Genomic DNA, 17,686 nt, shown 5'->3' with positions numbered 1-17,686 from the left:
TTATGATAAATTGTATCATGTGTAAAAGCAACTTTTATATGCGATATATTCGATGTAATTTTATACGCTTAGTTGACTACGTATATCTGAATATAACATCATACTGCGCTTTTAAGCATATTCAAGCGCATTCATTTAGGCCCTACATTATTTTGTGTATATATTATGGTTACAGACATGAAAGTTATGTGAAAGCATGTCCTCACCATATTTTGGCAGGAGTGATACTATCCGGTTCGTAAGTGACTGCGTCATATACACGCGCGCGCCCCACTGATCACTAGCGCCCATTGGCTAAGCACTCCAGATGCACTTACTTCCGGTTCCACTTGGTTCAAATGCTACACCGTGTGCAGAACACATGGTTAAGTTGAAATTACATCAAACTTACAAACCGTATGAAGAGAAATGAAATACAACCAATCGATGAGAGAAGTCCGTGTTTTCACGCAATATTACAGAAATGTGAATAAAGCATAGAATACAACTCACATCGTGGGAACAGGCCAGCGTCTTATTTTCAGTGTTAATTGGTTAGCACGACTAAGTTCATCCAACCGTAAACTCCTGAAAACGCATTAAGTAATATATGGCAAACTGCCCATTATTGACTTTTAAATTATGAGATTCGGGGGAAAATTCAGGAGACTGGAATAAAAGAGGTGGTAGTTGCAACATTGATGCAAAAGACAATAAACAGGTGAAAACTTCGGCGAATCTAAACAATGCAACAAGCAGATAAAACCGTCCAGTGGATTTTCATTTTGAACTGTAGGCCTAAACACCTCCGGTTGGCTCAGGGTTATAGGTGAATACTGCCCGATGTAGTGTCGTATGTATTACACTTCAAACGATGCTGAGGGGAACTGTAGAGAAGGTAGTTCAAGGTTTGCAAGATGTACCTCCTGCTCGCATTCCTTGTAATCAGTGTTGAGACTGCACGGCAATGAAAGTGTTCCTATAAGCAGCGGTGGATTGGAGTTTTTTTTAAATGAAGTGGGCGGGGCACTCAGTGAAGACCACACATACCTCAGATTCCCGGCAGAATATACTTGAAAAGGGAGGAGGACAAATAGATTCGTGTGTATGCACGTTGACGTCTCGATTAGTTTATCGGTTTAAAAGAAAAATTGATTTGATAAGGATCCAATGTTTCTCGTCCGCTCTCCTGTCGCTTATGCCACGTTCGTTCGAATGTCGCGATTCATTTAATATCGAACAATATTTCAGATAAATCGTCAGAGTTTGACGAACTAACGAATCTGTCCAGAACTGACCTTATACGCAATTTAGGATTGTTAGATATTCTAACATATTTATGATTGTCTTCAAGGTGATCCACTAAAAATCAAGACAAATACATTCGCCGTTTGTTAATTACGCTATAGTTACACAAAACGGCGAGTTTGTGGATACTCGTTTTTTTGTGCTTTTGATTAAGTGACGTATTCCGATTCCTTAACAATTATAGAGCACAATATTTCAAAAAGAGTTGACCAAAATCCAAAGCTATATCTGAAAAAGGAGGATGCCTTTCCAGCCTGCGCTCTCTGCTAGTCATGCGCACAATAATAACGCCATACACCGTGTCGCACCGTCTGCTAATTACAAGCTGGAGTATTTTGCAGTCAGACCTAACTAGACTAACTATACGTTTGAGTAAGTGTGAGACGGAAATTTACAAGTACAAAAAAATATGTAACTTCCATGAAAATGACAGGTGAAACGAAACAATCTATCCTTGCCAATTTGACAAGTATCACCTGTGGATGGGATAAACCCTAACGTATGCACCAGGAAACTAAAGTCGGTTCCCATCGTTTCAAAGAACCTCTCAGGGAAGTAGTTCAACCAAACCTTTGTTAAACTTGACACCGTCTTTGTAGTGCTTCTGTAATATAGTCAGTGTTTACTTCATCGAAACCAATGTATGTTAATAGTTAACAATATGTTAATAGCGTCAGTTTAATTACGGAAACGACTTGTGGTAATTCGTAGCTGGAGTCGCTCTTGTAATGATGACATACCTGAGCAATTATGGGTCGAGCTAAACAACCGTGACTTCACCTGTACATAATAAGTCATGTTTTGTAGAATTTTACACTCCGATAGACTTCTCTTGCTACTGCATGTGGAGTTGAACATTTTGGGTTTTGCGAGTGTAGGCTCAGCCGTTCTTACGGTCACTCTTCTGTTGGTTGTCTCCAGTTATTCCTGCCCACCTCTTTTTGGCCGAGTAGACAACTCGTAGTATCATGACTTATCTAGACATGCTGGGTTTATTGCCAGAAAACTTTTTGGCTGTCTTGTAATTTTGGCATTATAAAAAAAAAAAAGAAGGAAAAAAAAAAACAGAACCGAGGCATAACTGAAAATGAACGGTGTTGCTGTTGAAACCCCTCACTTTTGAACCCCAAACCAATCCCAACTTATACCGAAGTTAAACACCAAAGTCTCAATTCTAACTCAAGTTATCATCCGCAAACTAAGCTGCCCGGACGGACGGGAGGACGCCGTAGGCGATGACAATACCCCTCCACTGAGCCTCTAGGCTGAGGTGTAACAAGTAAAATGAGAGGGTATTGCGTGTCACGACGAAGCCTTGAAATACTGAATTTCTGTGGTTCCATAAGTTGTATCATGGAATTTTGACAGTGGGAAAAGATATGACTACACCCCCTGTGAAGGAATTGGATTCGGATATAAAAGGAAAACAGTAAAAGGCAAAACTGATATTTTGTTTTTTTTAATAATAGTCAACACTGTGTACGGGAAAATTCAATGTGAATTGGATTTTTTTCGTCACAACTACATTTCTTGTGAGTCTCAAGAACTATATAAACCAGTCAGTATTTTTTGTTATATTTTGTTCGCCACAGTAACAACCACAGTAACGTTGAGTGGCACTTTCAAGTGAGCGAGCCTTTTTCAAAAATACCTGGAGTTTTAACACCTGGAAACGAAACCCCACAAACTTGAACAAGTTCTTGGAAAAAACTCCGCTACGGCAACTAAACAAATGATGATTGTTGGCCCATGAGGAAACCTTTTTTTATTTTCTACTTGTGCAATATGTACTTTGCTGCATTGTGTACCCTATCGACATGGGATTTTTGCAGCTCTACGTGTGTGTTTGTGTGGTCGTGGCTGTGTTCAATGTGCTGAGTGGTATAGCGATTGAAAGGGAATGTCCAAACCGTATGAAAAACTCATTGCAGTACCGACCCCAGCATCAGTCACTGAACTATTTGCTCTTTTCACTAAGTAGAGGGATTGATATGTTGAGGAGAATCATGTCGCACACCTGAGACTGCCTAAACTCTCTACAACTAACCGTTCTGCGTCTAGCCCATTTAGCATGATTACTTGTGGCAGTTAACGCAATTGTCACACGTCAAGCTCTGTTATAGATGTGACTGCTACCAATATTTCTTAGCGCCACAGACTATTTCCTGAGTGCTAGTGATTCGGCCTACATTACCAGGTATGTTTAATATCTTGAATTAATAACGTTTCCCCGGACTTTCGAACAGTCGTTAGTCGTCGGTTTTTCCACATTTGTAGAATACAATTTATAATTTTGAGCAAGAATGAATGGGGAATCGCAGGCGTAGACTAAGTGTGAAATACTACAACGTTTAGCACTTAAGAGGGCCAGCGGTGAACAGATGTACGGGTACGAAACTGCTTCCAGTCGAATAGATGTCCATAAGGGTTACATCTAATCGTTAATCTGTGTGGGATATCAATGAAAAGAGGTAAAAAAAAAGGACGGCAAAATTTCGATTAAATTTCCGGATATCATCTCAAGTCTGCAAGATATTGTGTGTTTTAGTTTTTAACTGGAATTTCCAAATACTTCGGGAAAATTCTTCATATTTTCACGCATACATGTAAACAACAAAATCCAATCCTTAAAGTGCTGCTTCCGTGTTATGGTCTTCACCATTAATAAAAACTGTGTAGTAAAGGGTGAGCCAAAAAAAAAAGTGACCTTGATCAATGATATTTTTGTTCTTAAAAAGGAATCAAATTTGACACATCAAGTAAGTATGTCTTAAAAGAACATGTTTTTCCACTCATCTGAAAAAAAAAGGAAAAACGGCCCACTAGAAATTCATCCATGCTATCAGAAGTTCTGCATGTTTTACAGAAATAGCCTATTTGTGATATATTTCAATGGAATGCCATTGAACGTTGGGTTGAGTGGGCATTACAGATTACACGCAGGCATTCAAATACAAAATGAGATTTCAATCATTGAGTCAAACCTGAAACACTATTTTAAATGTCAGATTCTGTATTTTGAATATGAGGAACAAGTGAACTTTTTTTTTCTCTGAAATATTGATGGCGATTTTTGTCATAACTTGGGAATGGAATATGCAAATTACGTGAAATTTCCACAGTTACTAGTCAATAGCATGTAGGCCTACTTTATCTTTTTGCTATTGTTGTGAAATGGAGCGAGCCACACATTTTAAAAATATTTTGTTCCGATTAGGTCACTTTCTTTTTAACTCACCTTGTAGAACCGGGTTTCCAAAGAATTGGAGAACCGAGTATGACATCGGCTATCCGCTTCCATGTCGTCGGTGTTAACCAGAAATCATTGCGAATTCCCAACCAATATTTCTTATAGACGAGCAACAGCCAACTGCATTTGTGTGTCCTACCGAACATTTTCCCCTTTTCTGCGGAAGTGGAAAGGGTATTTTTCAGAAAGATAAAAGCAATGAAATCGACGGTCCAGTCCCAGTTTTTTTCAATTTGTTTTTGTTTCTCCGAGACATGAAACAGTAAATTCAGAACAGATCATAAAAGTATTATATTTTCACACTCTTTGTATGTTTTTGAGGTTATTGAACAAGAATTTTTTTCTAGAACATTCTGTGCTTTAGGCACGTGCCCCAAAGAATCGAAGATCCGATAATGGCGTGCAGTGGTAAGTTTTTACTTCAATAACCAGAAATTGACTTTGTGCAAAACCAATATTTAGAAAGTTTGTTAAAAACAATTCCTTTAGGAAAAAAAATAATAATCCTTCATCTGTAAATCTTTTCATTGTATGGATTTCCTTACTGTATTTTTTTTTTACAGCCTGTGACTATAGACTTTTCCTTCTGATCCACTGCATGAGATAAAGGGCTGCATTTCCATCTCAAACATCCTCCGTGAACTGAAGATCATGCAGTCTTGTAGGAGACATTCCACCCTCTTGTGGGCAATTGTTCTGTCTTGGAGCATCATCTGCGTAAGCGTTTTTGCCACATCAGCTGAGCGGCAGGGAGACCTGTCAGACTATGAGTTGGCCAGCTTTGGCAATCCTGATATTTTGGATGAACCCAAAAGACGTGTATCAAAGTTCAACCATTTTACCTTGAGTGACCATGGCGATGTGTATGTTGGAGCTGTCAATTGGTTGTACAGGTTGGACAGTAGTTTGGAAGAGATACAGATTGTTTCAACCTGTGATGACAGCAGGCCAGATAGTGTGATGCCCTGTCACCTTACAAATAACTACAACAAGATACTGGTAGTTGACAGTACTCGGCCAAACAGTTTGATAACCTGCGGCGGTGTGTATGATGGTATTTGTCAGTTACGACAGTTACAGGATATTAGGAACTTGATGATGGAATCTGTTCCTTACGTTGCTGGGTTTGAGGACGCATCTACTGTTAGTCTGATTGCTCCAGGAAGAGGTGGACAACAGATGCTTTATGTGGCTGTTACGTTTACTGGGGAACATATTGATTCTGCAGGATTCTTTCCAGCAATTACAAGAAGAAGCCTAGGCAGTCCCTTTTTATCAGCATTCATAACGGATAAAGTCTCTTTCAATAGCGAGGCAAATATGGACTCTTATACCATAAAGTCTGTTGTGACTTTCGAGCTTGACGGATTCACATATTTAGTTGCCTCTCAGAAAGAGGATTTGAATTCTGCACAGTTTGTTTCCAAGATCAACAGAGTCTGTCAAGGCGGTCTAAACCTAGACGCTTACACAGAAATTACCCTACAGTGCAGTGGATCCGATAGCAGTGTGTACAGCTTGGTGCAAGCAGCTCACTTTGGACCAGCAGGACCTGATCTAGCGGCATCATTGGGTCTCCATGCAGACGAGCAGGTGCTGTATGCTGTGTTTGCCAAGAACCAAGGATCTCCGGGTACCAGTGATGTTCCCATCGATCAGTCAGCATTGTGTGTGTACAGGATGACGGATATCTTGGATGCCTTCAGAGAAGCAGTGCGGGGATGCATTCAGGATGGAAATACGTACTCTGTTGACTATTTGGAGGGTTCTTTTTGCAAAAGTTTCGGGGTGAGTACAGAAGCGTATTTAGAATGATGTTGTCATTTCTCTAATGAGATTCAAAGATGAATTCCCCGTGCTGTTTTCGAGTTACACGTCGATTTTTTTTTCTCTATTTGCCCAGCAATATAAAATTTATTCACTTTTAAGTGAGACAATTTACTCAAAAATCCAACAGTGTTTAGTTATTGAATTATATCTTTACAAATTTCGAATTATTGGCTGCCAGACAACAATTTGTGCATAAAAATGAAATGATAAAATATGAAAACTAAACAAATCCACTTCTTGAAGAGCAAAATGTATGCACCTGTAAATTGCACGTCTTCGAATAAAAAGCCAGATTACCTGTACTTGTGTGGCGTAAGTCCAACCCGACTTACACCAACCCAACCCAAATGCACAGGTTGCCTAACCTAAAATGCATAAAATGAAATGAAAAAAATATTCAAACTAAACAAAATCCACATTTTGAAGAGCAAAAGGTATACATCTGTAAATTGAACGCTTGCGAATCAAAAGGTGCGTTACCTGTACTTTTGTGGCGTAAACCCAATCCAACCCAATTACCCAACTCAACCCCAATGCACAGGTTGCCTTACATAAATTAAATGTGTCATCTTAGTCATCGTAAAACAAGCACTATAGCCTACATGCAAAATACGCTGCTATTTCACAACAACGAGCGGGAATATATTGAATAGCGAAGAGGAGAAACTGCAAAATGATGGTTAAAAGGATAAAATGTAACATTTTGACAATATATCGACGCCTCCATCTTTCCAGATGGGGACCAGGTCCAGTGTGCGTCTCTTTGCCATTGCTTTTCTGTTCTTGATGTCTGTTACTCTGTAGGCCCTAAATATGCCCCCCCCCCCTAAATGAATAGCAAACCTGTCGTGTAAAGTCAAGCCCTCTGTCCCGCTTCTCCACTTCATTTCAGGGCTGAACGGTTCCAATTGTTTCTTTCTGCAATAATGGTGCAAAATTTAGTTAATTGAACCATAGATGATGGTAAAAATAAGGCAACTTTCTTTGTAGTCCCTGGCTGATGCATCAATGTGGTTGCATAAACACGCTATAGCATTCATTCTTTTTTTCTGATAATTTGGGTATGAGAATTTGTTATGATAACATAGAAATCGAAATATTTATTTTCAACTGAGCTTATTTTAACAACCGTAATTTCATCAGCACGAATGTTGCTTTGTTGTTTACTTAGAAGATAAAATATAAATTCTTTATGTGTGTCATTATATTGCTATTCTATTTGACATCTTATTCATTTATTCTTATTTGATAGCTATGAATTGATGACGATTCATTTTTGTATGAAGTAATTCAAATGTTTTGTTATATTTGTACTTTATTGTAAATCACTCACAATTCAGCCTTTGGGCTGCGACGAATCGATAATAAAACCCTTTAATTTATTGAATTGAATTAGAATTCTCGTTTCATCAACGACTCTCCTTGAACTGACTGGATTCATGTGTCTAATTGATAATTTCCATTGACGAACCAAGATATTGCTTTTACTGGTTAATCATTTTTTCTTGTATCTACTAAATTCGTTATAGATTCCCATTCTGGATCGCTATTTCTGCATAACAGTGACCGATGATTCAAATCAAACGCCATTATTCAAGTACGCCAATGGCATAGCCCCTGTTCCATCCACGGCAATTCTAGAGCTGCCTGGTACTCTCATGTCATCCATCATAACCACTACTGAAGTCAACTACACCATCGCTTTAATCGGAACATCGAGTGGAGATCTACTCAAGGTAAATAATCCCTAATCGGTTGAAATGTATGACTGAAGGCGTCGTAGAGCCTAAATTGGACAGTTTAGAGGCAGTTTTATTTCAAACCATTTAGTTTACACCCCTTGCACTCGAAACTTTAGTTTTTAGGACGACGCATTGATTCTGGAAAGTTATTAATTTTTAAAAATGAGAAATAATCAGCTATATTTTTGGTCTCTCTTAATAAATTGGCTTGCAAGAGCGACGCTGCTTAAGCATACACTCAAGGCAAGCAGTGCATGCCGGGTTGACCTTAATTATCCATAAATCCATGTGAAATTTCTTAACTCTCTATGTACAATGTAGGTGTAAACAGATGTATTAAGGTCCTATGCGTCATCTTGTCATTAGGTTCATATGGAAAGTAATACTGCCAGCCGACTTTATGAACGCATAAGCGTTGATACCAGTCTAGTTCTGCCAGATGTCAAGGTTAATGACACAATACGAGTACTTTTTCTCTTGACGGAACAAAAGGTAAGCACATACCTCACCTGCTAAATAATGACTTTCTCCACTCCATTTAACTTCGCCCATGGCACATTAGCAGAAAAGGTTACAGATTTGGCAGTGAAAAAAAATCAAAAGCTAAACTGATGTGGTTTTTTTTTTAGAGCAACTAGATTATCAGTTATTTATGGAAAGCCAGAGAAAACATAAGGTACTTTGAATATTACCATAACAACAAAGAGCTTAGCAATTTGACCAAATGAACATACGATCATCAAGAAAACCCCCCAACTTTTTGCTGAAATCAAATACTTTTTTTCAACATTAAGATAATAGTGTACAATAAAATTGTAAGAAAGTTACAATATATTTTACCTTTTAGTTGGTGAAGCTTCGCGTTGAGAATTGTGGCCAATACATTACATGCGAAACGTGTATTGGGACTGATGCAGGGAATGATGGAGACCCATATTGTGGATGGTGCACTCTGGAACGAAGGTACAGTCATTTGGTTGCGAAGGGCGATTTCTAAAGGTTACGTAATACTTCATTTTGAATAAACTACATGGGCACACACATGTTCACCGTTGGCGGGCGAAATCTTTGAAAAATAATTTCTCCCGTTTGGGAGACCGTATCTTCCCATAATTTACTTTCCTCATAATGATCCAAGTATATGCTAAAAATCGTTGTGATGTGTTCCTTACCTTCATTGAAATTGGAAAAATAGGCCTGGTTACGTGCATCATTGACGTTTGCAATAGATGTCAATCTTTTCAAGCCTCACGAATATTAATAAAGTTCCTATTCTTTATGGTGTGCAGTAAAAATTTTGAGAAAAGCCTCCTTCACCAGTTATTAATTGATCAATATCATCCTTTTTGCCGGCTTCCATTGGTCGATACCGGGACCCACGCCAAAACACGCCGAGTGACGCTAATGAATATGCTGATCTACAATACGTACGATATTGTGTGGCTTGGCCGAAATCGGTCAACCGTAGCGTCTAAGGCGCTTTGCTAAACAATGCATGTGACTTGGGTTGGCAGAAATCATCGTCGAAATATTCCATGGAGATGATTCAAATTGTAGCACTAGCGTTTGCAACAACATATTAAGCTGAAATTCGGAATATACTTAGATGATATAAGTGTTCAATTACTCGTGAAATAACACATTTTGAGAAATTCCTAGAAATAGATATAAATACAGAGATTTGGGGAAGTTTTCGAACGATTTCTTCCAGATTTAAAGGTCAGCTATACCAGTAACCAGTATTGGCGTTTCGGCAGCGATGACGGCGATTTTTACACTGACATGAGGCTAAGAATTTCTTCTTCCGTTAAAATTTAACTGTTCAATCATACTGTACATATTTTCTGAGAAAAGGCCATGTTTTTTGTGGTGCTTGAATTTCACTGCTCTGCTATAGTGTCTAAGTACGTAATCGGATTAGCTTTGCCCAACAACGGCAGACGCTTTGCCTTAGCAACCACATGACTGGGCAAGTCACACGGGATGCCACCCGAGTACATTGATGGGTAATTTCAGAAGTTTTATAGAACGGTAGTCTATCACCACTCATACAGGGTGCAACATGTATTGCACTGCATCTGATGTAGGTAAAACATAGGTTGTGCACTCTGGAATAGAAGTAATTTATTGGGAAACTTCCTACAGCTGGTCAGTTTAGTTGATTGTGTCAGTGAAAAAAACTTCTTTTCTATTTATATGATTAATACAGAGTTCAAGGAGCTCGTTCATTGTATTTGTCCGATGTCATTTGTACGTAAAAGAACATTCAAATTCAGTGGTGACGTAACGATGTTCTCCAATGAAATCTAGAAGGTAGAGCATGTCATGTTCTTCCGTTTTGGTTTTTGCTTTGGATGACTGTCGACTACCAATCTATCCTGATCATATGATAACATTGAATTCTTGCCTAGATGTACGAGATATTCAGACTGTCCATCACCTGATGTATCTACTCGATGGTTGGCCTACAATGCTGATCACTGCATTAGTATTACCACGGTAGCTCCCTATAATAACCTGCCAATCACAGTCACTGAGCAACTGGTGAGATACGGATGCATTTAAATCACATCTTAGTTGTATCCTTAGAGTAAAAAGCAATGAAATTTGCTTTAAAAAATTAAACACTCACTTCAAAGTGCAGATTTGTTATGGATTGATCCAGATATATTTACCATATATAAATATGATATGAAGAAGTTAGCGTCAATGCGACGTCTATCGTACAGACGACATATAAGGTCTAATCACTTTAATTTTGCTTCCCTTGGATCACCATCCTTTAAATAATTTTTTTTATCTGTGAATAATTACACAAATTGTTTCTCGCACTTTGCCTTCTTAATTTTTAGGAGTAACAATTGCATGCATTTTATTGTATGTAGGCCTACTCTTAATAAATCTTGGCTTTGTACAGAGACCTGTATATTTGATGTCACGCCATCTTTATTATGTTTTGAATTTCGTGAATCTCAAAGAAAATATTTATCGTGCGTCGGAGTCATTTGAGCTCACCAAATGTTATTTTAACTCTGTCTATAGTATCCCTGACCAGTGGAGCTAACTCTTGGAGTTTATTCAATATTAATAAAATAAATATATTAGTATTTAAATATAATTTTTTTTCTTTCACTTTTTAGATCAACCTGACTGTGCAAAAGTTCCCCGATCTAGGGACCGGCCAGAGTTATGGATGTCATTTCGGGTCATTCGAATCTCCAGCTACGAAGAATGGTGAAGTACTAGAGTGTACGTCACCTCCTAGTGATGGGATACCTGCCATTCCGCAAGGAGGCAAGTGCAATAAGAGACATCCATAGGATGTTATTTATGGCAAAATATACAGAGCAAGCACTCAAAAAGTCGACTTGTAGTTTCCTTCTTGTCCATTATAGAATGAAATAATGCTTGTAAATCAATCGCATTATATCAACAGAGGAATGTGATCATATAGGCTGTACAATATGGTACACTGACGTGCTTACTGTTAGCATGAAAATAATGTCTACATTTGGTACCCACAAAAATCGATTTGAACTCGTAGTAATTTAAAAATACACGCTCATTTTCGAATTGTCTGTTTCAACTCATAAACAAGGTGATTTTGTTCTTACTTTATTGCTTAGATGATGCAGTACATGTATATTTGGGTGTCGAGTCATCTGAAACTTCAGTTCAATTTATAGACACCGACTTCTACTTCTACGAGTGTTCAACGCACACCTCGTGAGTATTAATCAGTTGTATTTGAAATTCAATTTGTTTTCCTTTAGGTTGTTTAAATGCATATTTTCTCCCCTATTACGTATGCCTGATGCTTTTTTTAAAATCTTTAAATAATGCAATTCTCTTTGGTTGTGTACGTAGTTGTGTATCCTGCGTTGGTAGTCGCTGGGCCTGCGATTGGTGCGTGTTTGAGAATAGATGTACTCATGAAAGCTCCACATGCACACCTGCTAATGAAATCATCGTTACTGGAGATAACGTGAGAACAAAAGTATAAGAGCTAAGCCGATACAAATTTTGAAAAGAAAAAAAAAATATTATTTTGCTTACATCTCTTGATTGTAGAATCCTATGTGTTGACTATTCAGTAAACACGTATTTTGCGCATTAGTTATTGAAAATGACACTAATTGTCATGTACTCCTTCCATTAAGCACACGTGGAAGTATCTGAAATTATACTTTTACTTTGGAAATAAGATAATTCCTATCAGATTTCTCTTGATCATGAGTTTTAGAATGAAGCAGATGTATATTTTTGGGGAGGTCATGACATAGTTTGTTGTTTGTTGGCATTCAACCTACAGAATCCGACCGCTTCTGCAGTCAAAGGACCTGAGTTTTGCCCTCAACTGCTGAACCAGACTGCTGAAATTCTGCTTCCTAATGAAATTATGAGGAACATCACTGTCATGACTAAAAACCTGCCAGACGAAGCTGAGGTTTGTTTATTAATGCCTGAAAATAACACAACAAACAAAAACAATGTCAGTTTGTAACTGATGTCCACGATAACCTCCGTCTATCAGAACATTCCCATGTCAGTGCCTGATAGTAACAGTTTCCAGATTTCTCTGAGTCCAGTTATCACCTTGCTTAATTCATCCCCTAGAAGAAAATACAATTCCCCCATTGGAATACTGTCCGATATAGTTTGCTAAATGCTATGGGTCATATCTGACCTTCTTTATGACATTGAATTAAATGCAAAGCGAATTGCAAAGTTATCATTGACCGAATATGTAAACTTGAGGCGAGTGTAGTTGGTGCAGTTTCAAATGGTTTATGCACCCTATATAATATCATAAGCATTAACATTGCGTGTGCTTAGATAAAGGTTAATATTTGAATGATAAGCTGCTCTTGAATCGCTCTTTGGTGTCATGCAACATAAACATTGCGTCGCATTGTCATGTATTGAACTTTCAAAGAAAGCTGTTTACTTTCAAAGGCCTTTGAAAGGAAATACTGTCAAGTAATTCTTAGTTTTTAACACTCTTTCTAGACTCACTTAACTTTGCAAGAAAACATTTGTCGTTACACCCTTTGTTTTTGCCATGTGCAGATTTCTAGCTATCAGTGCAGCTTAGATGTTGAGAGGTCACCTCAGTTTGTAGATGCAGACCGCAATGGAGACAGAATCACATGCCGAGATAAGGCTGTAGGTTATACCTTAACTTATATTTATTGTATCCTTGAATTGCTAATCTCTTTGATACGAATGAAAGTAATCCTCTATTTTGCATACTGGCCGGACACAATGTTGATGTTTTGAGCTTCAGGTATTAAAAGGTGAGGTTGTTTGCTTGCCTTCAACAGTACACTTACTTCTCGAATGATGAACCAGAGCTGGAAGTGAAACTGTCTGTTTCATGGACTGACACAAGCGGTGTTGCGCACATCCTAGATGACATACATGGATTTGATGGTAAGGAATAAGGACTGATTAAGGAGATTAACACTTTCGTCAATCTAAAATGGTTATATATGAAGAATTTATTTCCAAAACATGATAAAACGTCATTGTGTTACCTTTTAGAGTCACACCCACTCCTGGCTGCCCAAATTCAGTATCGAATTTAAGAATACAATAAAACGAAAATGATGTTTTTTTAATATTCTTTAAAGTTCAGAACCGTGCAAACTTTTTCCTTTTTTGAAATGGGTATATCGCGTTTTTAAAATATACTCTTTTGGGTTTTTCATCGTTTGTTATCAACAGTGTTGTGTTGGAGGTTGTTCTTTAATATTGAGTTGAAAGACATGAGATAATCTAGTATTCTGTTCATTCTGTTCATATCAAACAGTAACATTGTACAAGTGTGAGGTCCAGAAGCCAGACTGCAGCCGTTGTGTTACAGCCCGCCCAGCGCTCGAATGTGTTTGGTGTGGTGCCAAGCCGAGCGAGTCTGGTGTGTGCAAACTGAATGAAATTTGCAGTGAAAATAGGGTGACTTTGGATAACAGATTGAACTGCCCTGATCCAGTTCTGAGTGAGGTACGTTATACAACTCTCCAGTTGAATATTATTCGCTTGAATATTCTTGATTAATATTCCAGCCAAGGATAAGTGTCAGCCTGTTTGAAATTATCCATATTTCTCACAAGGAATCAAAGACTTCTGCCACCAAATGAAGCACACTTTGTATCCATTTCAGACAAAAAACCGAAATGTTGTCATGTGCAAGATACCCCCCTCCCCAATTTGTATGACTGCAAATGCAGAGGTGTAGGGCCTATTATATCAAGTAGGCTTATACTATAGGGATGACTGTATGTAAGGTACCAAATTGTATAATTTCATATTAGTGAAATATTATGTTTTATTTGGTATTGTAACGTCGACCAAAATGTTGGGTTGTCACACGCCAGACGAAGAAACCACAGACACTATTCTTCAGGGTTTCGGGGCTCTACGGCCATTTATTCTTTCCACTTTCTTCACACAAGCTCTCTCTTTATACAACTCACAACAAAAAGGAACGCTATACAAAAGTCACACTACTGAGTCGGTGCAGTCCGGCAACGGGTCTCCCTGGCCCAGCAGCAGGGGTCCCAACGCTACGGTTGCACCGGGGGTCCGTGCTGGCGCCCTCTGCCGGCAGCCCGGCACCGCCGTTACACAGCCCCCTCCGAGGACCCTTGTTCGTCCCCGAACAAGGCGGCGCCTCTGCTGGGGTATTCGCTTGGGTCGCCTGGTCTCCTCTGTGGTCTCCTCCGGGGTCACCTCTGGGGTCTCCTCTGGGTTTTCCTCTGGGTTCTCCGTTGGGATCACCTCTGGGTTCTCATCTGGGCCCTCCCCGGGGTCTCCTCTCCGTAATTGACTCCTGTGCGGAGCTACTCCATCGGCTCCGCTCCATAGACTCCCGTGCAGAGCAACCTCACGGTTCCGCTCGATTAACTCCCGTGCGGAGCCACTCTGTCGGCTCCACTCCATTGGCTCCCGTGCGGAGCAACTCCATCGGCTCCACTCCATTGACTCCCGTGCGGAGCAACTCCATCGGCTCCGCCCCATAGACTCCAATGCGGAGCAACCTCGCCGGCTCTGCTCCATTGACTCCCGTGCGGAGCAACTCCATCGGCTTTGCTCCATAGACTCCCGTGCGAAGCAACCTCGCCGGCTCCGCTCCATTGAATCACGTGCGGAGCAACTCCATCGGCTCCGCTCCATAGACTCCCGTGCGGAGCAACCTCGCCGGCTCCGCTCCATTGAATTACGTGCGGAGCAACTCCATCGGCTCCGCTCCATAGACTCCCGTGCGGAGCAACCTCGCCGGCTCCGCTCCATTGAATTACGTGCGGAGCAACTCTACCGGCTCCGCTCCATTGATTCCCGTGCGAAGCAACTCCGCCGGCTCCGCTCCATTGAATCCCGTGCGGAGCAACTCTACCGGCTCCGCTCCATTGATTCCCGTGCGGAGCAACTCTACCGGGGAACACGCATCCGGCGCTTGTACATGCGCGGAACGGAGCCGTTTCGGAGGGAAACATGCCCGGTGTATTTGTGTCCGTGGAACGGAGCTGTTCCGGATGAAAACATGTGTCCGTTGTATGGTGTGTGTGTGTTACGGGGCTGTTCCCATCGTGGGCCCTGGCACGTGTGTTCATGCGGGGTGTCTCCGGACGATCAAGCCCGGGCAGTCCTGCTTTATCAACAGGCGCAACTCGGCAGTGTTCCGAATGGAACAGAGCGTCTGTTGCGCCGTGTTGCACAGTGCGGCGCGATTCCCCATGGGATTTAGCATGTGGGCCTAGCTGGCTCCCCGAAACACTGAAAAAGTCCAACTCCGAGTCATCCAACGTGACGAACGCTTTGCTGGCCATCTCATCAGGTTGGTTTACGCTCTGCGAGGCCCTGATCCAGCGTGCGTACCCGCCGCGTGGCAAGTCGGACGCCAGACTAACTCGACCCGGGCGATATTTTTTATTACACAACTATCTGGGGTACCTTGGTTATCATTAACAGGCTGGAGTGGAGGCTACTGCTTTTCAACTTGGTACGGATTTCGGACTTTATTTCCCTTTTAAAAAAATATCCTCCAGAGCCTCGGATCAGAAAAAGAAAAAGAAAATTGCTGCTTTACAAGTAGTATCTGACTGACAAATAACGTTTCTAAGATAAAACTTTGACTTGTTGAAAAAAAGAGCAAAATCTGACAGGGCAGGGTCAGGATTCGATCTCGAGAACCCTGCTCAGTAACTAGCCTGCATAACCACTAGGCAACGGCGCTGCTCGGCAAAATCCCGCAATTCCTAAATTATATACTTTCGCACATTTAATACATTTCGCGCGCGCGTAGGTAAATTGTTACAGGATTGTAGAGCGCCGCTACACAATCCTATAACCTTGATTCAAGTCGTCGGAAATGGTCACCCTGTACTATTGTGTAAATAAAATATTCGCAACCCGGTGTATTCATGGCGAAAAACACTCCAAATTCTACCTGTTTTTTCCTCTGTCAGACATGCCACGGCTGCCACCAATGTAACGTCGACCGGATCCTGGGTTGTAACCCGCCAGGCGAAGGAAACCACAGACACTATTCTTCAGGGTTTCGGGGCTCTACGGCCATTTATTCTTTCCACTTTCTTTTCACGAGGCTCTCTCTTTATACAACTCACAACAAAAAGGCAGGCTATACAAAGGTCACACTACTGAGTCGGCGCAGTCCGGCAACGGGTCTCCCTGGCCCAGCAGCAAGGGTCCCAACGCTACGGTTGCACCGTGGGTCCGTGCTGGCGCCCTCTGCCGGCAGCCCGGCACCTCCATTACAGTATATATATGCTGAACAATTTGTCTTTCAAGAACATTTGCCAATGCATCTTTAATAATGTGTTGTATTTAAATACATTATTTCATGTTACATATAGGTCTACTTGCTTTGGTGTGTTATGTTATTATTGCTTCTAAAATCACGCATTAGGTATTTCCTTTGACTGGGCCTATTGAAGGCAACACAATCATAGTTGTGATGGGAACTGATATCGGTCGGAGATTTAGTGATGTTGTGAGTGTGATGGTTGGCGATCAACCATGTGATCTGGCTGGATTAAGCTCAGACTACCAAATTGGAGCAAGGTAGGGTCAAATCATACTTCATGCAAGGACATTACCAGTTCTTGTACTTTTTATTCAAGCTTTGACTAATGTTCTCATATTCAGTTTTTCGACGTTTTGTTAACATTTTTTTTTACCGAAAAATGTTATCTATAATTGTTCTCTGTCAGTTATAATATTGTGTTTTTCTCAGTATTTGTAGGCAATGTCGGTATGTCTTGCTAACAAAAATATTTCAATTTCTGATCAAAATGTTAATTTTTCCCCTCACAATTTCTAATTCACAATGTAGTCAACAGCGGAGTGTGTGCCATGTTGTGGAACATTGTAAAATATTAAAAGTGTACATAATTGTAAAATCTTAAAAGTAAAGTTCCAGAGTGGATGAGGATTTGCTCAACCTTCTATTTTAACGTCACGTATTACGTTATGTTTCAGTGTCAACTGCATAACGAGAGCAGAAAGTGAAGGAGCCGAGTTGGTTACTTTGACAGTCACGGGTGCAGATGGTACA

General features: G+C 40.3%; 1 protein-coding gene across 1 annotated transcript; it reads left to right on the top strand.

Annotated features, from left to right (window-relative positions):
• Positions 1–5,188: 5,188 nt before the first annotated feature.
• On the top strand, positions 5,189–8,118 carry LOC119738587 (plexin-B-like). Its single transcript, XM_038213494.1, has 2 exons — positions 5,189–6,325; positions 7,897–8,118. Exons 1-2 carry the CDS (start codon positions 5,189–5,191, stop codon positions 8,116–8,118), a joined length of 1,359 nt encoding a protein of 452 aa, XP_038069422.1.
• Positions 8,119–17,686: the final 9,568 nt, after the last annotated feature.

The sequence above is a fragment of the Patiria miniata genome, unplaced genomic scaffold (assembly GCF_015706575.1).
Source record: "Patiria miniata isolate m_02_andy unplaced genomic scaffold, ASM1570657v1 HiC_scaffold_3, whole genome shotgun sequence".
NCBI classification, from domain to species: domain Eukaryota; kingdom Metazoa; phylum Echinodermata; class Asteroidea; order Valvatida; family Asterinidae; genus Patiria; species Patiria miniata.
This window is presented reverse-complemented; position numbering and strand designations above follow the sequence as displayed.

Excerpts from the sequence above, each read along its gene's own strand:
- LOC119738587 (XM_038213494.1), top strand. The coding sequence starts at position 5,189 with ATGCAGTCTTGTAGGAGACATTCCACCCTCTTGTGGGCAATTGTTCTG. Across the intron at positions 6,326-7,896 it reads CTTTTTGCAAAAGTTTCGGG|ATTCCCATTCTGGATCGCTA; the intron begins GTGAGTACAGAA and ends AATTCGTTATAG.